General features: G+C 39.5%; 1 protein-coding gene across 3 annotated transcripts in view; it reads right to left on the bottom strand.

Annotated features, from left to right (window-relative positions):
- The window catches only part of VWA8 (von Willebrand factor A domain containing 8), a 192,216-nt gene that overhangs the window by 125,623 nt on the left and 42,374 nt on the right, over positions 1-24,219 (bottom strand). For all 3 annotated transcript variants that reach the window (XM_069970562.1, XM_069970561.1, XM_069970563.1), the window contains exons 7-17: positions 23,106-23,270; positions 21,434-21,483; positions 18,908-19,016; positions 16,676-16,780; positions 14,498-14,629; positions 13,961-14,095; positions 13,545-13,622; positions 9,025-9,185; positions 7,527-7,640; positions 6,507-6,675; positions 4,444-4,521 (exon numbers count right to left, since the gene is read on the bottom strand). In XM_069970562.1, the coding sequence (XP_069826663.1) occupies positions 4,444-4,521; positions 6,507-6,675; positions 7,527-7,640; positions 9,025-9,185; positions 13,545-13,622; positions 13,961-14,095; positions 14,498-14,629; positions 16,676-16,780; positions 18,908-19,016; positions 21,434-21,483; positions 23,106-23,270 (1,296 nt within the window). The remainder of the gene's footprint in view (positions 1-4,443; positions 4,522-6,506; positions 6,676-7,526; positions 7,641-9,024; positions 9,186-13,544; positions 13,623-13,960; positions 14,096-14,497; positions 14,630-16,675; positions 16,781-18,907; positions 19,017-21,433; positions 21,484-23,105; positions 23,271-24,219) is intronic.

The following is a 24,219-nucleotide window of genomic DNA, read 5'->3' as shown; positions in this document are numbered from 1 at the left end:
GCAGAGAGCACTGTGTCATACTGGAAATAAAACTCCCCTTCCTGCAGGACATCCAGCAGCTTAAAAGTACTGAAGGCTTTAGATTTACAATGCTTTAGAATTACATAAGTAATTTACAAATCTGTACTAAAAACTGATTTAAAAAATTCTGTGGAGTACACTATTAAGGGGTACTCCAAAGTTTTTAAATCAATTGGTGTAAGTTATAAATTTTTTTGGAGTTCTTCCTTAAAAGGGTTTTTAGGGGAGCAGAAGACAACAAAACCCTTATGCTCACCAATGTTCCCTTGAAATTGTGATTTTACTCCTATGTAATAAGCAGGTAGTCATTTAAAGTCAGTAGATTTTAATATATATATATATATATATATATATATATATATATATATATTACATTAACATGCTATCTGACACTTTCATCCAAAACAGGAAGAAAAAAAAAAATCTGGGGAATAATATCAGAAACAGGTGTTGAACTAAAAATAAAACAGACAGACTTCAGATTTACGATGCTGGATGGACCTGGAAGCACATGACTGGAAATTTTAGACAATGTATTCAGCAGAAAACAAATTTTCACAGTTCTGCTTTGAAACATCTAAAAATAAGCCCAGACAGACAGCGTTTTATGCTGATAGCCAGCTGGGACTGGAGATTTATTTCCCCAGCAACTATTTATAGAATTCGACTTTTTTAAGCATTGTGTTCCTAATGAATTACAGGTGCCTGTATACATCACTTTCTTTATCCTGTTTTAGTATACACAGACAACCCTCCTACCTTCAGAATGAGCAGTAATAGAAGAAAAATAACTGTGCCTCTCATTGTGTTATTAGCTAGAGATGAGTGAAACTTAAGCATGCTTGATACAGCCATTCTTGGTACAACTTTTCAGCTCGGCAACACTACACCGCACTACACTCTCAATTCCTGATTTGGCGCAGGGAGAGCAAGGACGGGAGCAAGAACAGTGCTGCTGTGTCTCCCTCTGACATTAAACATGTGTTCAGGTACAATCAAAGCCCTGGACACATGTGGGAAATCAGAGGGAGACATATAAAAAGTAAAATCATAAAACCCGAGTCCTGTCACTCCTAGACCCCTGCTCTCATAGCTGAAAGTGGTGGGGATTCTAGGTAGCTGCTGACAACATGACAACAGAGCCTAAAATAACCTTAAAAGGGCTGTTCACCAAAAATGTTTTCTTTTAACCTGATGAGGACCAAGTGCAAAAAGGCCCAGTGGACCGCACAAATTTTAATTTTTGTGTTTTCATTTTCGCCAAATTTTCATTTTTGTGTTTTCATTTTCGCCAAATTTTCATTTTTGTGTTTTCATTTTCGCCGTTTGCAATGACGCTTGTTATATTTTAATAGATCGGACAATTACGCACACTAAGGTATATAATATGTTTATTTATTTATTTTTATATGTTTTACTTATATAATGTGAAAGGGGGGTGATTTTAACGTTTATTGGGGGAGGGGCTTTGGGGTATTTATAAAAACATTTTTACTTTTTTTTTACTTTTACACATTTTAAGTTCCCCTGGGGGAATTTCACCTGCAATGATCAGATTGCAAACACTGTACAATGCTATGCCATAGGCATAGCATTGATTGGTGTTATAGGCGTTTTGCTTATTGAGCCTGCCTGTGGCAGACTCAATGAGCAGATCGCCGATCGTACCACACGGAGGAAGGTAAGAGACCTCCGTCAGTCTGACACAGCGATCGGTCCCGGTCGGTGAGTGACAGGGGACTGCCTCTGTAACTTACACCTAATCGCCTCAGTCGCACGCTCGCTGCGTTTAAGGGGTTAATGACACGCTGCAGCGCGATCGCTGCACCTGTCATTAACGGTGAGGGTCCGGCTGCTCACTGCAACCGGCCCCCACCTACTATGAAGCGCGCTCCGCTCCGGAGCGCACTTCATAGCACAGGACGTACCGGTATGCCCAGGGTCGTCTGGGGACAGTGACCCATGGCGTACCGGTACATCCTAGGTCGCCTAGGGGTTAAATCAACTGGTGGCAAAAAGTGCCAGAGATTTGTAATTTGTTTCTATTAAAAAATCTCAAGTCTTCTTGTACTTTTTGGAAGTGGTGTCTTCTTTTCCAGTCTCGGGAGCAGGAGAGGTTTTCTATGGGGATTTGCTACTGCTCTAGACAGTTCCTGACATGGACAGAGGTGACAGCAAAGAGCACTGTGTCAGACTGGAGAGCATACACCACTTCCTGCAGGACATACAGCTGGTAAGTACGGGAAGACTGGAGATTTTTAATAGAAGAACAAATCCCTAGCACTCTCAGGCACCAGTTGATTTGAAAGTAAAATATTTGGTGAACAACCCGTTTAACGACTGCACCAATTTTCATGTTTTTGTTTTTTTCTCCTTGCTTTCAAATAGCCACAACTTTTTTATTTTTCTATCTGCAGGGCCATGTAAGGGCTTGTTTTTTTTTTGTATACTTTCAATCTATCATAAAATGAATCACAAACCCCCAAAATATTATTTAATGGGTGAAAATGGGAAAAAAAAATTGATAATTTTTGGCGGGTTCTGTGTTTACGTAATTCACTTTACAGTAAAACTGACATGTTATCTTTCTTTTGTACGTCAGTTTTAATATATTTTTTTCTACTTTTTGTAAAAAAAGTAGTGGAAACAATATTGTTTTTTTATTAGCTCATACAATTATGCACACTATGATATATAATGTGTTTATTTATTTTATTATTTTGTGTGTTTTATTCATTAAATCGGAAAGGGGGGAGATTTCAACTTTTATTGGGGAAGGGGCTTTGACAACATTTTTAAATTTGCATGCACTGGTCAATGCTATGCCATCGCATAGCACAGCATTGATCAGTGTTATCTGTGATCTTCTGATAGAGCCTGTCTTTGACTGAAAAACAAACTGCACAGACGTAAGCTTTACACCTCCGGCAGTCAGGCAATTAGATCGGGACCCTCACAGACACGCTGCAGTGGTCTTGGATCAGTTAAGTGAAAGGAGTGGCTCCTGTCACTTACACTTAATTGCTGCGATCACATCTTTAAGGGGTTAATGGCGGCCGTACAATCGTGGCAGCCCTTCAATGGCGGTAAGGACCTGGCTGCTGATAGCAGCCAGTCTTTACCCACTACGAAGCAAGCTCAGCTCCTGAACTTGATTCATAGCACTAAACCCAGGAAGGGCGTACATTTACGCCCTATTGCATTAAAGCCCAGGTGCTGAGGACATCAATGTACACCCTTGCTCATTAAGACGTTAGAGGTAAACTGTCAGCACCTGAGCCCTCCCCAAGCTGCTGACAGTGTGCTGTAGTTGGCAGTGTGTTGCCTTTTGGTAATTTGTCCGTGGAGTGGATTATGGACAGTCTCCTACTGTAATGAAGAGTAAAAAGGAGTTGTGGCTCAGCATTTGTGCCACACTTTTGCATACCTTATCACTGCTTTCTCCTGCTCACTCCTACTACCAGCCAGCGTCTCTGAGTGTTTATTCAATCTCCCATGGTCTAGGGGTAAATTACTTGTCTAGAGGCCAATAATTTTTTTCCCTGGTCTGGATTCCTCGCTTGGAAATATAGTTGTTTATTTTTTCTAATTATTGTATAAAAAAAAACTAATTTAAAATGGAAATTCTTAGCTTTTTCTACAAATCATAATGAGAAAAAAATATATATATATATATATATATATATATATATATATATATATATATATATAAAAATATATATAAATTCCATTAGGAGAATCGAACTCAGGAAAGGAAACTGTAGTTGATCGCTAGACAAATGATGTACCCCTACACCACAGCTCCTACACAACTAAGCTAGATGATTCAACTATATCTGATTGCTAATCAATGCTCTGTGGACAGACACTAGCTGAAAGAACAAATAAGCAGGGGGTTGGGCAGCATTGATTATTCATGAAGAGGAGGGAGGAGAAAGCTGTGGTAAGGTGTGCCACAGTGCAACACAAACACTGAGCCACAACTCCTCTTTGGCTTTTCACTACAGTAGGAGACCCAAGATCCATCATCCACTCCACAGACAAATTACCAAAAGGTAACATGCTCACGTAGGGCTCAGATGTTGACAGAATCCATTTAAAAGAAAGCAACTTTGCTAAAGCATCTGCAAAATTTCCTTCTATTTTTATTTCCCATCACTTAAACAAAAGTTAATACCCCTTCAAGTATACCTTTTTGTCATTAACTTTTTTTCAGGCATTTCAGCCACAGTTTTTTCACATATTACATTTTTTATTCTTTACCTTGCATTATTTGTGAATTAGTATAATAATGGTAATGCCAAATTTATATAATACTTTGTATGTCTTACTAAATTAACCTTCTCCTTCTTCTTTATAACCAGTAAACATGATATACCCATTTTGAACATATAATAAAATGTGGAGAACACAATGACTTACTGTGGGGTCCCTTGTATCCCGAAGCTTGTGTGTTAATGTCAGCAGTTGCTCCACTGCTTCCTTAGGGACATTTGGGATCTTGGCAAGAAACAATACAGATTGGTCAATAAGATACTCCAATAAAACAATGAATATCTGTTTATACAGATTTTTGTACTGCAATACAGGAAACGTATGAATTGATGTTGTTTCATTAATAGTGACCAACAAAACACAGTAAATCACTGAACTCAAGGAGATCAGTGAAAAATTCCAATGAAGTTATCAATCAAGAGTCTCCACTGATGCCCCCAAAAATTTAAATATGCAAAACAAGAGTCCATGGAGCCTCTGTTGTGAGTCTCAAAAGATGGGATAGCCAGATATCTCTAACCTGTTGCCACGGGGTGCCTCCATGAGAGCACCACACCACCCTGATAGGTAAGCCCTAAAGTCCCACTCGGTTGCGAGTATTGGAACATAAATAGGGAAACAACAGGGTGGCCCCTTTTTTGTCCTTTTAGGCTGGGTTCACACTACGTATATTTGAGGCTGTATGTTTGAGGCTGTATAGCAACCAAAACAAGGAGTGGATTGAAAACACAGAAAGGCTATGTTCACATAATGTTGTAATTGAGTGGATGGCCGTCATTTAATGGCAAATATTTGCTGTTATTTTAAAACAACGGCTGTTATATTGAAATAATGGAAGTTATTTACCGTTATATGGCGGCCATCCACTCAATTTCAACATTGTGTGAACAGATCCTTTCTGGGTTTTCAATCCACTCCTGGTTTTGGTTGCTATGAGGACCTGACATGAGGACCAAATACAGCCTGAAATATACATAGTGTGAACCCAGCCTTACTGTGTAAAGACACTGAAAGCGAGTGCCGATCTCACTGTTCGAAGCTTGTTGCTGCGGATGACCAAAGATCTTCTATGTAAAAGGACCTTAGGGCTGCAAGGCTACTTGAGTTGTAAAACACATCACATGACCAAATATTTCAGTGTCTCCTGCGTGCATTGCTGCTCACCAAAGTTAATGAGTGTTGTGTTGCAAGAAGTCAATAACAACTGGATTTTTGCCAACTGTTGGGTCACAGCAGGTCCGGCCTTAAATCCCCCCATCAAGCTAAAGGGATGCCACTGGGTGCTGTGTCAACCCATTTAACTCACTGTTGGACTAGTCCACCAGAGGGCCATCCCAGAAATCTGAAATCTTGTCTCGGATTTCCAAGTGAGCGTTTAGTATGCATACATAATTGACTCAGCGCAAGCAGGCAGGACTTACGGCAAAAGCAGCATGTCTTTGTAGCAGACTGTGGCAGAAGAGAAGAGAGCACGCGTGGGGCGTTCTGTTTGGTGTGCACATGGAGGCCATTACTATAGGGGACTACAAAAGTGTGAACACTCTACTATAAGGGACCACAAAGAGGGGGAGCTCTACTGTAGGGGGCTGCACATGGGGGGGGGGCTCTACTGCACAGAGAGGCGTCCTCTACTATAGGTGACCACAGAGAGTGGGCTCTACTATAGGGATTTGCACAGAGGGGACCTCTACTTTCTGTGACTATACGGGGGATGGGCTCTACTATAGGGGACTGCAGAGAGGCCTTTACTATGAGTTCTAGATGGGGAGCACAAATGAGCCTTATGCTTTATTGGAGCTGCACAGTGGGATTATTTTTATATGGGTTTTCTATATTGGGTGTGGAAAAATCAAATTCCACACAGGGTGTAAACTACCCTAAGGCTGGCCCTGGGTCACGGGGTGTCATAACGCAACCAAAGTTACTTCTATTATCTGCAATGCAAGTGACACTGTGATCTTTGGCTGTAAAAGACATGTGCATTACAACCAGCCAATAAGAAAGATGGTTGCAAAACTTTTTTAAAACGTTACAGAGCCATTAATGCAATGCTGTTCTGACATATACTGTGTGCCTGTGCTGTAATGACTGTAGTTGGCTCATTAGGCAGCAAATCCAGGAACCAGCACTGATTAGAGCTGACAATGGCAATGACTTTAGAGGGTAATTAGCAGACCAGAAAGAAACCTAAAGATCACAGATTTCCTCACCATCTCCCTCATTATCTGAACCTCCTCTTGTCTGCTGGACGGTTTAACATTGTGATACAGAAACATGGTGAGAAGTTCTGGACCCAACCACTGCTGAGTGTTACTGCCAACAACTGGTGGTTCTGCCAAGGCAGTTATTCTGAAGGAAGGGTGTATGGGAAAGATGGACCTGTAGAGAGAAAAATAACCAGTTACTATACATCTGGAAATGCCCTTAAATGAAAAACCATCATGGTTGTTCCCCTTTAGTCCAAATAGGAAACAGCAATGGTTTGTAACGCATAAGTGACTTAAGTAAAAAGACTGATTTTATCAAACACATGAAGAAATCTCTGTATCTCAGATGCTCAGGTATATCCCCTCATGTATCACACAGTAAAACAAGTAGCTGCAGATAGAACCCTGTCTGAAATAGGACAACATGATCTCTGTACGTGGCCCCTCTGTAAATGCTCCCCAGCCAAAGATGTAACATATCAGTAGGGGACCAAAGGCTTTACACAGACCAATTACCAATAACAAAAGTTCTCAGGAATGCTCATTTAGCTTATAATGGTTCTGAGTAAAAGTGCGAGAGATCAGCCAATGAGCAAAGAAATGGCCATTTGTTGGTTGATTTTAAACAACATATTTAAATGGCCGCACAAATGATGCAGCAATCATTTGTGTGGCCCGAACCGCAAGATCTTTACAAGGCTGTTCACTTCAGCAATGAAAACCCTGCAGGCTTTCAGAGGTTTTGTGAAGTCCATGGGGAAGATTTATCAAACTGGTGTAACGTAAAACTGGTCCAGTTGCACCTAGCAACCAATCAGATTCCACCTTTCATTTTCCAAAGTATCTGTGAGGAATGAAAAGTGGAATCTGATTGGTTTCTAGGGGCAACTGAGCCAGTTCTACTTTACACCGGTTTGATAAATCTCCCCCCGTGTCTCTATAAGTCAATATTTGCTTCTGTGGCACACACAATATAAAGCAGGTGGTTTCATGGCTGTTTAAGATGAATATGCATAGATTTACCTTTCTTGGAGCTCTGCATCTGTCAGCTGTAACTCATTCTTTAAATAATAATACCGATCTTCTCTAAGTAGCCTAGTACCATCGTAAAGAGTCAACTCTCTGTCATGAATTAACCTATAAAAATATAACAAAATAAAGAAAAAAAATGTGAGTAATGCGTGCATAAAAATCTGAATGTTTATTTGGAGGCGACTAAAGTTTAACTCATTGTTTTCTAAAATACTGTATATTAAAGCCAATCAATATGAAGTGTGCTTTGGGAATCTTTGTCCTTTCTCATGAAAACCTCCTATTGAGTGAAATGAAATTTGAGGTTTACTTTGTATCCTACTTCACTTCTATTATTTTCAGATGAATAGTTTCTTCATACAATGCTTTTTACATACAGTGCACCTAGGGCTTGCACACAGATGGCCGTCAATAGCACACAGCAGTCAGCTGTGCAATGTGATTTTTCTTTATTCCAATGTGAATAAATCATTAACCATAATCCAATCCATGCTCACCCTACAGAGAGGGAGTATGTTAAATTCCAGCCTACTTAACGTTTCAGTACATGAGCTATTAATGCTGCTTCAATAACCATTTATAAATATTACATAAAGACCTAAAATGTTATAAATATTTCAATAGTGGAAGAATGTAACATCACTCTCTAACACGCCTAAAGCTTAGACCATCTACATATTTAGCCATCCATGTGGCTATCACATTTATGCAAGTTCAGTTCAACCACCCATATTATAGTATTGGTTAAAGTTGCGAATAAAAGATTATCCACAAAGTTGCATAATGGATACGTAGTAACTGCTTCCTCGCATGCAACGCAATCAGCATGTTATTGAGACCTGTGAAACTTACGGCACACAATAATGCACCTAAATTAAATTTCTGAGGAAATTTGAAATCAATCTGATTTTTGTCATACTTGACTGCTGTTGGAAGGACACCTATCACAAGAGTATGTTTTATTTCTGGATACACAAATATTTGTGTGTGCACTAAGTAAATGAGTGTGCGGAGCAACAAGCTTATTTGTGAGCTGCAAGCCCATGTGGTTGAGAGCCTCTTTGTATTATTGTGGACTAAGAGAAAGCTGCCAATCACGATCAATGTATGTGAATCTATTTTTATGTAACAAGCTGTTTAGCTACTGTCAGGACTCATAAAGACAGCTTCGGAGTCCGGATTCAGCCACCCACACAGAGTAATCGAAAGCCCTGCAATGTATTCCTGCTTATTCAGCAGTGTGTGAGTGGAGGAAGTGGAACTCTAAAACTTTCTTTATGAGACATAAAAATTCTGAATCGAATGATTAAAAACAATACATCCAACAGTTCAATATTTCCCCGTCTATTCTATGGCGTCCTGAGACAGGAACTAGAAAAATCTGCTTTAAATAGAGCAGCATGAGACTGCAGTCTTTTGAATATGTTTTACTACTTCTGGGTCATAACAAAGGTTTTTTAAGTCTATCAAGTATCCTATGGCTACTAACCTCTGAAGAATAGCTAGTGTTCCAGGGTTGACACGATGGATACCATCAAGAATAACAAGCTTCCCTTCTAATGCCGCCATGACAAGAGGAGATTGCCTCCAGGCAGTGTCCCCATTAGGAAGTGTGTATCTCTGCTGCAGCAAGTCCCTGGCTGTCATGTCCTGCACAAGTCAATTCACATGCACTTAGGTAAGTAATTCTAACAAGAAAAACTGAGTACTGTTAAATCCAATCCTTTGCTCTAAGATTTTCATGAATATGAATAACATGCAATAAAGACACGTAGTATAAATATACTCCAAATGAATTAATTGTTGTTACCCTGCCCCTTCAATTGCACTAATGCCCTATTATTCTGAATCCACAGTGCTGGGCTTCAGAGGGAAGGCTACTATAACTACAGTACTTGTGGACAATGAGTTGCCATCAAACAAGCAGCCTATAAAGTACATCCTTTGTACAAACACAAAATAAACTAATTCAGAAAGGGGACATAACCCTATTTAAAGGGGTTATGCAGGATTAGAAAAACAGATGCTTTCTTTCAAAAACAGCATCACCATTGTCCTCAGGTTGTTTGTGGTATTACAACTCAGCTCTTTCCATGTCAATGAGACTGAGCTGCAATACCACAGAAACTGGGGACAGGTGTGCTGCTGTTTTTGGAAAAAGAAGTTATGTTTTTCTAAATCTGGATAACCCCTTTAACGTAATAGGGGATATTAGGGGTCTTTCGAGCACAGCTGCTGTTCGACGGGTCTGGCACTGTCATCATGACCTTTATGTAATGTAGACCATGTAATGTGAATTGCAGACTATATGATAATTTCGGAATATTGGAACGGCAGCTGCCAGTCTTTAGACTAAGTGTCCTATTAGACAAAGCGATTTTTTGTTTCCTCTGATTAATAATAAACAATTGAGAACGAGCATGATAGTCATGATCGCAATTAGGATAGTTCATATACTCTAGTAAAGGAATCATCGCAATTCTGAAGAGACAATGTGCACAAACGCTGAAAGATCTGTAAACTATTAACAAAAATTTTGAAACATAGCAGATTGTCATCAGAAAAAGACCACTGGGTCCATCTAGTCTGCCCTTTCATTATTTCTATTCTTATTATCTTAGGATAGATATATGTTTATTCCAGGCAGGTTTACATTCTGTTAATGTAGATTTACCAACCACATCTGCTGAAAGTCTGTTCGAAGCATCTACTATTCAGTAAAGTAATATTTTCTCACATAGCTTCTAATTTTTTCTGATTTTTTTCTAAAAACACTTCCCTTCTGAACCTTATTTAGTCCTTTAACTTACTCTCGATCATGTCCCCCCTTTCCCTTCTTTCCTCCAGACTATACAGATTCAAATCCTTAAGTCTTTCCTGATATGTTTTATGCTTGACACCCTTCACCATTTTTAGCTATACAGACCAGCATACGATATGCTTTCCCCACCGCCTGGTTGCACTGGTGACTCATTTCAAGGCTGTCAGAAATCACTACCCCCAAAAATTAAAAATAAAGGACAATTTCCCCCAAATTAACAAACATTACAAAGTTATACAACTTTGTAATGTGTGTTGATCAGCTTTCTGCAGCTGTTCCGCCTCTCCCCCTCCACCCGGATTGGCTGAGCAAGCTGGAAGCCATGTGAAGCGTTCCAGCCAATGAAAAGGCTGCTGTCACGCACGCGTGCCAGTAGCCTTTTCTCTCCCATTCATTACAAAGGAATCCAGAAGTGAAGAATAACCAAAGACGCGGACCGGAGCTGATGGGGACCGCAGTTGGTGACCCCCATCTATTAACCCGTTACATTATCCCGCCCGATTAACACCACAAAAACAATTAATAAAAAACTAATAAAAATGAAAATTGTACAACTAAAAACGTCAGTTTATGCCGCAAGAAAAAACGCCCTCACATAACTCCATTGGCAAAACAATAAAAATATTACAGCCCTTACAATATGCAAGACACAAACAGTTTTTAAAGCATAAATGCCATACACTATAACAAAAGCTATATAAAATGGATATCACTAATTGTACCAACCTGACGAATAACGATAACATGTTAAATGTAATAGTAAACGGCGTACAAAAAAATGGTGAAAAACAGCTGCTGAATTGTGTTTTTATTCATACCACCTCATAAAAAATTTAATAAAAAGTTATTAGGGTGTCACATGTCCCTCAGAATGGTACCGATGGAAACGTCAACTCGTCTAACAAAAATATTGTGGCACCACAAGGCCTCCGTGACATGGTTTAATGGCTAAAAAAAACCCTGAAATTATAAAAGGCCCCAAAATTCACCAGGTCTCTGTCATGTCTGCAGCCTGTGGTTGAGTCAGGTGACGCACTGTGGCCACATATGGGGGATATCTAGAAACACTGAAATAAGGGGAATAAATAGTGAGTTGTATTTCTCAGTTAGTATTTGCTGTGTTACAGGAAAAAAATAATTAAAATAGAATATCTGCCAAAATAATAAAAAATTAAAATTTTCCCTCTAACTTGCTTAAAGGGAACCTGTCACCCCCCGTGCCGGGGTGACAGGCTCCCGACCCCACTTTAGAGCACCCTATACTCACCTAATCCTGCCGGGTCCGGCTTCTGGAGATGGTCGGGTCGCAGAGATATCGGCGTCCGAAGCCCGGCACGCGCGCTCCTCAGATGAGTCCAACGCTCATAGAGAATGACGGAGCGCTGGACTCTCCTGTCATGCCGGGCTTCGGGCGCTGATATCTCCGTGACCCGACCATCTCCAGAAGCCGGACCCGGCGGGATTAGGTGAGTATAGGGGGCTCTAACGAGGGGTCAGGAGCCTGTCACCCCGTCACCGGGGGTGATAGGTCCTCTTTAAATTTCTGCAAAACACCTAAAGGGTTAATAAACTTATGAAATGTTACTTTGAATACTTTGAGGGGTGCAGTTTTTACAGTGGAAGGATTTATGGGGGTAACTAACATACAGGCCCCACAAATCCACTTCAGAACTGAACTGGTCCCTAATAAAATCAGAGCTGAAATTTTCATGAAAATTTGAAAAATCGCTGTAAAATTTCAAAGTCCTCTAACATCCTAACAAGTAAAAGGACATTCACCAAATGGTATCACCATAAAGCAGACATGTTGTAGATGTTGCAGTAATAATTAGTTTATGTGATATGACTATCTTTCTTAGGAAAAGAGTTTTGAAAATAAAGAAATGTAAATTTTTCTAATTTTTGCGCAAATGTGTTTTTTTTTTTTACAAAAAATAACTTAGTGTATGAACCAAAATATACCACAAACATACAGAGGAATATGTCACGGAAAAACAATCCGCAATATAACCGCCATAGTTAAAAGCATTGCAGAGTTATCACTACATAGAGAAAGGTCAGATTTGAAAAATAGGCCCTGGGCATTAAGGCCAAAACAGGCTGAAGAGGCAAGGGGTTAATTTCTAAACATTTCTCACAATGCTTAAATATGGCAAAAAAAACACACCACATTATAGGCTTCTGGATTGGTAAGAAAATATTTTGTCCCCTAAAGCAGCTTGAACCTGTATCGTCTTCTTATAGGTGCAAAATTACCCCTGGTTAATTGATTAAATGCACTTCAGCTATTCTTGCTACTTTTTCATTACACACCTTGACTTAAAGGTCACCATCCGTACCCATGTATTTTGGGCTCATTATGGCACATTACTCAGTCTATTTTCGTGTGAAATAAGAAGCACAAACCCTTTCATGCTGAGATGTGTTATGTCTCTGTGTGCTTTGCTTTAATGAGCTTGTTTGCTTGGGCTTCATACAATTGTTCAGTGACCCTCCTCCTTCAGTACAATATTCCAGTGTAACTAAAAATAATCTTTATTTCTATAAAATGCTTTCAGTTAATGGCCTTTATAACCAACAACATCTACTTTACTGAAAAGAATTCTGCTGCCCTGAACAACACATACACATGATGTTAGTAAAAAACAAAAAACTAAACACAAGAACAAGGGGACACAATCTAAGGCTGGTTGGAAGAAAGATCAGAAGCAACGTGAGAAATTATTATTTTACTGAAAGAGTAGTAAACGCTTGGAACAAACGTTCAGCAGAGATGGTTGGTAAATCTACAGTAACATGTAAGCATGCCTGGGATAAGCATGAGGTGAAGCATGCAAGCAAGTCACTCCCTGGCCAGCTGCTACATCCAATGGATTAACTCCATAAACTGTAATCGAGCTAATCAGTCAGCTGCTGCATGCTTCACCCAAGCAATCAGTGTGAGACCTAGATCTTTAAACTTCCACATGTCTGACAACAATTTAAAAGTTAGTATATTTCACTGTAATGCTTTATCACTCCCTGAAAAATGAGGAATTTAAGTTTGCCTATGAGCTGTAAACTGCAAAAAAAACAAAAAAAACGTGTGGGAACATAGCCTGATGGAAAAAACTGCTTAAAATACAAAACGTAATACTGTGTGGGAACATAACAGCAGACCATACACACTTCATTACATGTAAAATTACCTGGTATAACATGACTGGCTCAACCTCGTAACCAAGCATATTGGCAAATTCTTTAGCAATGACAGTTTTACCACATCCCTGAAAGGCAGAAATGATATCATAAGTAATAGGATGATCAAAAACCTGCAGCTTGTAAAAAGACAAATATGTATAGGCTGTCTCTTATAGAGTCTAAGGTTCTAGCAGATATATTTATATAGATTCTATTTATGTAGATTATACACACAGGTCTGCTATAGACAACTAAGACAACAAAAGACACAGGAAAAACATTTCTCCGTATTATTAGATTCAACATTTAAGGAGTGGATATGAAATGACTGCTTTTGTCTCTTCTTCTACAATGCTGCACAGCTCATCAGTCTGGATCAAGGGCAGGCAAATGACATATGATGATAAAATCAAATAGAATGTACCTTTCCTCCAATCAGGCACATGTCCTTAACCATGTGGGACTGCATCATCTCAGCCAATAGCTGATCATGTGTACTGGTTCTAATGAACTGGGACGATCCGGAATGTAGCTGAACTGGCTGAGTACCTGCAGCCACCTGTAAGAGGAATAACATACAGTTTTACCCATCATTTTTACCTAGGCCAGATTACACATAATGCTATCACGGCTGATGTCTAGAACAGATGTAGGACCCCACTGTTTATATGGTGAAATAAAATGAAAAAAAGAAAAGTGCCAATGTATAACATTGTAGTGTGTAAATGACATGTAAATCACATTGTCTAACTTCTTATAAGGGTACACACACACACACCGCATACGCAGTGTATTAACTGCTGCGATACGCAGCAGATTGGATCTAAATAACTGAACACAGCATCAAATCTGCTCCATCAAATCTGCTGCGTATCTGCTGCTGCTGACACACAGCTGTAAAATGTCTCCAATAATGCCACATAACATTTTATATATTACAAAAAATGCGATGATGCTTCACCTGTAATGTGATGTCCTTGCCACTAGTCTGCATGTGAACTAAAGCCTGGGGGTTATCAGCACTCTCAGCTGGCTCCACTTTCACAATTTTCAGCGGAACAGGAGACTTTTCTGCATCCAGGATCTCAAATCTCTGTAAAACATGGCTCAATATTACAGAAGCAAAATCTCAAAATATCAGATATTCATGGACATTTTACCAAGCTCACTTTACCCAACATTTCACGGCACTGGGTGATGATCCACAACCTCCCTTCTAGTATATAGAAAGACTATAGGGTAAATAAAGCAAACATACACACACACACACACACACATATATATATATATATATATATATATATATATATATATATATATATATATATACCAAGTTAAATGATAATTGGTCTTAGGTAGGTTCACCATTCCGACAGGGCTCTATTCAGGGAAGTTCCATTTATTTTGTTGGATGTGAATGGACAAACTAATCCTACAAGCAGTCATTTATTTGTCTGCTCAAATTCTGCAGAATAAACGAACACCAGACAGAACACACAACGGACCCCACTGATTGGATCTCTTGGGTATTCATCTGCATCTATTAGTGTACGTTCTGGAACTTTTTGTGGCACCTTAACATTCACTTTACTGACAGCTTTTGCAAGTGTTCACGGAAGTACTGAGTCATAAGACACTGGTAGAACATACAAATCATCTTCTGACTGTACAGCACTCACCTAAAGTAGACATATTAGCTAATATTTCATGTACAATCCTCATTGCTTGTGTGAGTATGGATTTATTAAATGTAAAGAGCTGTGCAAAGCATTTTGCCATTGTATATAGTTTGTGTAGTTCATTAGAGTCCATGTAGGAATAATCAATATACCAGATATAAAAATAGCGCCTTGGTGGTACCAGGGAGTGCAATCAGGACTAGGCCAGACAGGAAATAAAGGGTGCCAGTGGCACCAGCTGCATCACTTTTAATAGAATCTGCATCCTTAGGGCACAAACATAGTTGATAATTATTATGGAGCAGCAAACCACTGGCTCCTTTTCCACATACTTGTTCTTGGAAGCTGCAGGTTACTTCACACCCACAGCATACAAAGTATAGGGAGCAGCTGAGGACATCAATGTCCCAGAGTAGGCAGCGCAATGTTGTCACTAAAAGGCGCGTCCCAGTCTGGCCAAAAGAGAAACTGGTGTGGGACAAGCAGGGGACCAAGAGTGTAAAAGCAGCAGCTGAGAGGGGACCTCCAGAAAGGTCAGTATTTTTTTTTCACACAACCCCAAAATATAAAAAAAAATGTATTCCAAGGCCACACCTTTTAATGGAAGGAGAGTCAGACTATGGTGTAAAGACACATGTGTATCTGTTGCATATCGCAGCAGAAAATACGCTGCGTATACGGTGTGTGTGTTTGTACCCTTAAAGGGGTTATCTAGCGCTACAAAAACATGGTCACTTGCTTCCAGAGACAACACAACTCTTGTCTCCAGGTCAGGTGTGGTTTGCAATTAAGCTCCATTCACTTCAATGGAACAAAGTGGCAAACCCCACCCAAACTAGAGACCAGAGCGGTGCTCTCTCTGGAAGAAAGTGGGCATGTTTTTGTAGTGCTGGATAACCCCTTTAATGTGTGGGTTAAAGAGGGCACTATCATGAGAGGCACCAAGGGAAACTATATAATAGTTAGGGCCACTAATGTAGCGGAGTTTACACAGGGGTAAGGAAAAGGTTAGGGTGCCAAGAAGATGCTAAGATGAGTCATAGGATGAAACTGTACTGTAACCACAGAGAAGGGCTACTAAGTGACTTTAGAGAACTGGTACTAACCACTATATGGTCACAATATGGTGTAATACTGGTAATAGAATAATGGGAAGGGGGAGAAGCTGTAATTATCTCTATATATATATATATTAGTAAATCTGGTAAGTGAGGGTAAAGTTCCCAGATCCAAAAACACCAATGAGCAGAAAATTTTTAAAGAACCAACTCTGCACCAAGTGGGATGGGTCCCAGAAATGGGATCTGTACCTATCAGACACTTCTGGCACATCTTGTGTATCATACGGAAATGTCTATGGTAAGAATAACACTTTAACTAAAAGTAATGACAATAGCTATGCAATAAAAAAGTTTATATTTTAGAATAGTGCAGGCTATGATTCCATTGCAGAAAATTACCTTTAATGTGTCCTCCACAGCAGTTCTGCCTTCTTTTCCCAATATAACAGTATAAGGATATAGTCTCTCAATGACTTGCTGGGACGACATCATGGGGAACACATTCTTCAGTTATAAAAAGAAAAAACGCATTAGGATTTAGTCTAATATACAGAATGGCACAGAGGTGATGTAAGAGGCCCCATTTCACCATTTAAAGTGCAATGACATGAGCTGTTTTAGACTAAAACACTATGTTCTGAGTTCACAGAGAGTACAGCTGGGTGGTATTCCTGGAAAGCCAGACATGTCCCCGATCGCCATAAAGTCAAAGCAGTGTATTTATAGAATTCATTACATAAACACGAGTAGCTGTAACGCTTTAACAAGGAATGTGTTCTGTTAAATACTTACAGATGTATTTTTAGGCATACCATTAACTCTGCATAAAACATCTGAAATGAATAGCTAGTATCATAACAATTCCACCAGCAAAGCTGCTCAGCATCATATGTAATGGCTGTGGGCAATCTCAGGCTATGTAAATTCATTAATTTCATTCATAAATCAAAAATTCTATGCAGCCAGCCTATGTCAGCCTATGTGAAAAACATTACACAATGAAAATGTGGCCTCTTTCTTAAAACAACAAAAAAAACTGTTAGACGGAATATAATCCACTTAGTCTACCATCTTTTTACTAACTAAAATAAGAGGCATTTTCCTAGATTACACGCTAAATGTGGTTTGCACAACCGGAGGAGCTGCCACCGATTATGTTGTCAGCTATTCCTTTCTCCTACAGTAACCACTACAGGTAAGATGTACAATAGCATGCAGCCTAACAAATGGTCATTCAAGTAATACAGAGGCAGTGGGAAGCTGATCCCTGCTTGAAATTCTTGTAATTGCGCAAAATTCATATTCACAGCGCAGAAACAAAATGTGGAGGCTGCGCCCTGAAAGTCAACCAAGCAGAGACAGATTTGGGGGGTATGCATTATAGCCTTCAGCACTTCAGGAGCTTGGGAAGGAATCTTGGACACTTTGCACCAAAGCATAAAAGCATTTTACTATGTTTCGGAAGCGCAGACAGGTAAATAAAAGTAGCATATATATACTTGACCTAACAACTATCTAACAGTGTCAGCAGTTTGTAGAATTATAAGCTTAATATTAGGTTTAGTGGCCAGAGTAAAAACTGCCAGAATGAATAGATTTTATAATATAGAAATATATATTTAAAGGGAAACTATCAGCAGATTAGAGGCACCTAACCTGCTGATACGCCCCTATAGCCCACAGGTACTACTGGCTCTGCCAGTCATTGACTACTGCTGTGTCCCGCCTCACCAACTGATTGGCTGAGCGGGCATTTCTGAGTGGGGCTGTGACACCACATGATCGGGAGACCAGTGGGGGCTTCCTCTCTCTCTCTCAAACACACACGCAGCCTGCTGCAGCCATGACACACACACACACACACAGCCTGCTGCACACATACACACACAGCCTGCTGCAGCCATAGCACACACACAGCCTGCTGCAGTCATAGTGCACGCACGCGCACGCGCACACACACAGCCTGCTGCAGCTATAGCACACTGAAAAAAAACTCACAATCTTCTCCCAGAGAGAAAACACTACACTGAGGACAGAGGTTACTGCTACACTACTTATGGCTTCTCCTCCTTCTATTACACAGGATATCTTCATATTACACTGCTACTCATATACAATCATGCAGCATCCAGGAAGGGAACAGCACAGATCTCCCCCCACACAATGGACTCTTCCAGCTCGGAAACAAACTGCCAAATAGTGACCGACAACTTTTCTTAAACAACCCTTATCTAGTAGGGAGAGTGCATTATTACTGATATATTAAGGAAATGCTTCACCCTGTGTAACTAAATTTATGTAGGAAAGTGTTTTTTCTGGTTGTTATAAATAAGGGGCTTAGATTGATAGAACATAAACCATATTAATGAGGAACATTTATAAATATTTATAAAAACTCAATTATAAAATGTTGAAAGATTTAAAAAACAAAAACAAAAAACAGAGTCGGTAGATTTTTTTTTCGATTCCAGCCAAAACTCCGACTCCACAGCCCTGGTCGTAAATGTGTTTTATTACCTGTAATTGTCATGCAGCAGATTTCAGCAAACGAAAATATTCATTATGCATAAATACAACATTTAGATTAATTATTTAATCAACTTTGAAATTCTACCAAAGCAAGCAGTTTACCAAAATGCCAATGGCTGCTGCCAAATTGTCTGCTGGGAAATCTGGAAGCCCAAGGGTAGCGGATTCAAGAGAGCACAGAGTTGTAGCAAACGACAGGAGCTGAGAAATTCTGAAAGAGAAAAGTTGTTTTTTTATCAGTGTTACAAAATCCTACAATTGCTTGTGTATCATAACATAACATAGAACATAATATGAAATCACATTGTCTGGCTCTACTTGAGGCGAGAGGGTCTTTGGGTCTGGTTGCTGCATGTATTTAATTAATATCCGTGAGATATCTTGGGAGAAAGATGCTGTTTTTGGGAATCAATATTTAATATACAACATACACTTGATATGTTCTTTCTTCTACACAATGGAGTGCCCTTGAGAATCAAAACTTAAGATTATCCCTAATAAAGAGAAAATACAACACTTTCAAAACTCAATGGAGCCCACAATATTATGAAGGTTAACTTCAAGTGTGTCACAAGTCACAGGAGTTCTCTCAGGAAGACAAGTACTTTGTAAAAGGAAGCTGCTGTGGCAGATCCCACATCCCTGTTCCATGCCTGGAATGGACACCCATGTAAGGTATTGGCAGACTGGGTCTACCAGATGAGTGCTCAGTTCTGACTCATAATGGGTAAACCCAGTTGAGTATTTATCTATATGTCCAAATAACACAGTTAGAAAAGGACTGCCCTTAATGAGAAAAATCCTTTAAATCCAAGACCTGCCTTGTTAGGAAACGTAGATTTAAAATACTGTGTTACGGCACCATGCAACCAGACATAATATTAGCTTCTGCCGCTTTCTCTTGAAAAAGCAAACTGCCTGTGCATTACAAATTACAACTGTTTGTTGGGGTCTTAACAATGGAATGACCTATGGTCAGCTTATTTTAATGGTAACATCCAATGTATGCAAGGAGACAGCATTTCCAAAAAAAAAAAAAAACTAACTGTATTTTTTTCCACACAGCACGTGACGTTTCGGCTTATGAGCCAAAACATCTCTTGCTGTGTGGAATTAAAATACACATTTTTTTGTAAGTGCTGTCTCCTCCCATTCATTGGATGTACAGACGGATCGGTGGTCTAGTCCGGTGAGGCGTGCACCTAGTGATATTTCAACTTTCTTTACTGCGCTGCAATATTTGAAGCTTATTTTAATGAGACCCCTTTTACATAAAAGCAATTGGAGGATGCAGTCTTCCACTTTAAAGAGGAACTATCAGCAGGTTAGATTAATCTAACCTGCTGATAGCCCCCTATAGCACCCGGGACACTGAGGAGGAAGGTATATGTCTTACCTATTTCCTCGGTGCCATTCCCCTGCTGTTAGTCGATGTAATCTTTGGCCAGGAGCATGGTTAGGAGCACTGCCCTGCCCCACAGAGTCATCCGGCCAGTCTGCTCCATTGATTATCCATTAGAAGGAGCAGGCGGGATGATGCTGTGGGGGCGGGACAGTGCTCCTAACAGTGCACCAGGCTGAAGATTACACCTACTAAAAGCGCAGGATCAGCGCCGAGGAGGACACATAGTAAGACACATACCTTCCTCCTCAACATCCAGGTGCTATAAGAGGCCACCAGGCTGCTGCGTGCTGTGGAATTTCTGCTGTGGATTTTATCATTGAATCTACAGCTAATATAGTACAAGTGAACATACTCAAGAAGTTCAGTTAAAACCTTGCATGCAACTGTCCAGTGGCCTGAGGGCCCCTTCTGCGCATAGGTCCCAAGGATCTGTCTAAAGATCAGAAAAGACCTCAGTCCTCTCATTTTGTAAGAGGAGAATGATAACACAGGGACATGTGACGTAAACATACTTTAGAAGCAGTACCTGTCTAATAAGTAGAGCATAAATAAAAAATATAATGTGTTACAGTGCACAGAAAAGACATTCTAAAGCAGATATAAAGCAGTGCTTAAAAATTGTTTGAAGTTGCCTTATAAATGAATTATGCAATGCTCCATTTTAGATATATAATAGCTGTGTATATTCTTTCTAAAGAAATTAGCTCATATCACTAATAATTAGTCTTTAAGTAGGTCAGAAACCACCTTGGGAATGCCACGCTCTCACTGATGGCAATGTAAAGTACCTTAAAAGAAAAATCAACAAATAAAAATGGCACAGGAATAGATTAACAGCACTCCTACATTCATTCTAAAAAAAGTTTGAATGCAGCAATGGTCAAGTATGCACATTGCCACTCCACTCATACACGATGGCAATGCTGCACTGAGCTAAGCACTGTACTGGTTTATTGCCATAGTGAGCTTCCATTCCATTCACACAGGGGCACCCATCCTCATAATCAATGGAATCACAGGGGTTAATCCACCATTGATCACTTATCACCCATTGTGTTAATAGGTGACAAGTTGCCATTATGACACATTTGAGGAATAAGCCATGAAAAATAAATAAATATAAGAAGCATAATAAAATATCAATGTTTTATAACATTTTAAACATTATGACATAAAAAGAAAATAATTACTGTGAAAATTTGTTTAATGGCGTATTAATTTACCTTTCAGCAGGAACATTTGGTCCAACTGTATATAGTAGCTGCAGCTGATCCTGTTTGAGTAAAAAGAAAAGAAAAAAAAACCCAATATCAATTACTTATTCCAAAAGTAACAGTATGAATTGTCAGGATTGTGGCATCCCTCTTTAATCTTCACTTGATGGCAGAAATTAACTGGCTACATACAGCGCACTATTACTAAAGGTCACAATCCCTGTGTCATTTATCATGAGAGAAATTACTCTTTGGAAGGTTGCACAAAAATCTTCCAAAAGGCTGTCTAAAAAGAAATTCATCATGCCATCCAAGCAGCCAGCATGTGAAATGACTAATGTGCTACACCTTTTATCTTTTTTTTTATATCCACTAATACCTAAACAGGCAAATGGGCTACTGTACCAATATCTATACAGACTTTGTGGTATAGTGTAATAATTGCTGGAACCCTAAATACATCTCTTCCTATGGAATACTGTGCAACTGTGGGATTGGGCTGGGTCAGGACCAATGCCAGCAACAGAGCCTCTCATAGATATTTAAGGTGGGAGTAGCGGTGTGCCAGAGGCTTGGGTCCACCCTCGGATCACCAAATTTGCTAATTTGCAGAAAAGTATTTCAGAAACAAAAAAATGATCCATGATCCACGCCCTTTTAGTATTTTCTTTATTTTACAGCATAACTCAGGAACTATTACACTATACCATAGAAAGCCTTTAGTGATATAATTTCTCTGCTTGTTTTCTAGTGTTCATTTATTTATTATTCTTAGTAAGCACTTTTAACAAATTAATGTTGCACTTCAAAGTGAATCCAAATCCTATATGTGTGCCCTGGACTATTAGTACAGCACTTGTGAGTTGAGTTACAACCATTGAGCTACGTGCTTGGGGAAATATATGTAAAGGATAGTCCTCATGGTTGTTTTTACGTTTTTTAGATTGCTTTAGGCTATTTCATGGACTGGCTTTGCATGTGGCAATTTGGTGTTTTTAGTTTTTTTAATATGTTGGGGTGCTCTCTCCCAAACCCTCTTTTTGTGTTGAATTCTATACATCCACAAAATATGCCACATATGCCTGAATGATACAGGATCCAATCCCTTGGGTGCTTGCAGCTATGTCTACAACAGATGCTGGCAGAGAGTGAAATGTGGTGGGCAGGATCACAGAGAAAGCTGAACATGCCTGCTTTTACCTGTGGGACATTTGGTATTTACAATAAAGATTTACTAAATGATCATTCTGCATAACATTGGAGAGTACTTTCTTTTTATATATCCTAATTCTTCCTCTTGTGAATTCTATGTATTTGATACTGTGTGTCTATAGTAAGCAGCACCTCTATATCTTCAATAGTGCCTGCCTTCTCCTTGCACTTTATACTCTATAGCATATGTCATAAATTTCTAACATGGGAGTACCCCTCATAATAACATGGCTAATAAATTTTGTGCATTGTACTACTACAGGAGTGCTGTGTGGCTGCTAGCGGCAAAACACGACTTCTTAGATGTCTTCTTAGAAGTCTGTTAAATACTGAAGAAAAGTTTTATCAGTAACATTCTAAACAAAAACTATATACTGCTTCTCCACAGCAGCAATGATTCTGTTACTATTTAAACAACTTATGGAAAAATACTTGCCTAAAGCTGCCAAAAATTATTAAAACGCTTTACCTTAAATGGCAGGTAATAAATATCTCTGGCTTGAAACCTGGAGCGCAGCGGTGGATCAAGAGGGTTGCCAGAATATTTTGGGACTGGCAGCCCCAGGGCAATCACTCGAAAATCTTCACTGACACGCACAATCTTCCAGGCTTTCAGTTCTTCTTTACTGTGTTCCTAGGAGAAGTACCAAACAATTTTTTTAACTAGACATTTATGTCCCACACATTATTTTAGAGTCACCTGTCTGCCAGAACAAGAAAATAACTCCACCAGAAGATAATGTCTGATGAGGGGCAAATACTGTAATACGTGTGAACCTTGCCTGACCGTGATCACAGGCTGTACTGAATGAGAAGATTTTCTGGTATAATGTATTGGTTATTACAAATATATTTCTATATGCCAGTGCAAAATACAGGGGAAAAATAAGGAGGAGGAAAAAAGTTTTGAAAAAATCTAATGTTTCAGTAAAAAAGAATGGAGCTAAAACAGTTTAAAAATATGCAGATTTCCATAATAAATATCCCTAAACTGAAACAACCTGAACAATATGATCAACATATTTATGTTCAAGCGCAGTTTTCTTTGCAAGCCCCCTCCATTTCAAAATAGGTAATCAATATGCTGTACCCCTCAAAAGGCAGGAATTATATGTACCCAAAAACAGAGCCATTAAAGGAGAAGTCTGGAGAAAATTTTTATTAAAGTATTGTATTGGCCCCCAAAAGTTATATAAATCACCAATATACACTTTTTACGGGAAATGCTTATGAAGTGCTTTTTTCCCTGCACCTACTACTGCATCAAGGCTTCACTTTCTGGATAAAATGGTGATATCACGTCCCGACTCCCAGAGCTGTGTGGGCTGTGGCTGCTGAAGAGGATGATGGCAGAGGGACACTGAGGGACACAGGGCACAGGAGGGACACTGAGCATCCCTCTGCCATCATCCTCTCCAGCAGCCACAGCCCACACAGCTCTGGGAGTCTGGTTGTGACATCACCATTTTATCCAGGAAGTGAAGCCTTGATGCAGTAGTAAGTGCAGAGAAAAAAGCACTTTATAAGCATTTCCCGTAATAAGTGTATATTGGTGATTTGTATAACTTTTGGGGGCAATACAA

This window comes from Dendropsophus ebraccatus, chromosome 5, assembly GCF_027789765.1.
Source record: "Dendropsophus ebraccatus isolate aDenEbr1 chromosome 5, aDenEbr1.pat, whole genome shotgun sequence".
Lineage (NCBI taxonomy): Eukaryota > Metazoa > Chordata > Amphibia > Anura > Hylidae > Dendropsophus > Dendropsophus ebraccatus.
The sequence above is the reverse complement of the archived record's forward strand: the minus strand, read 5'-3'. Positions and strand labels throughout refer to the sequence as shown.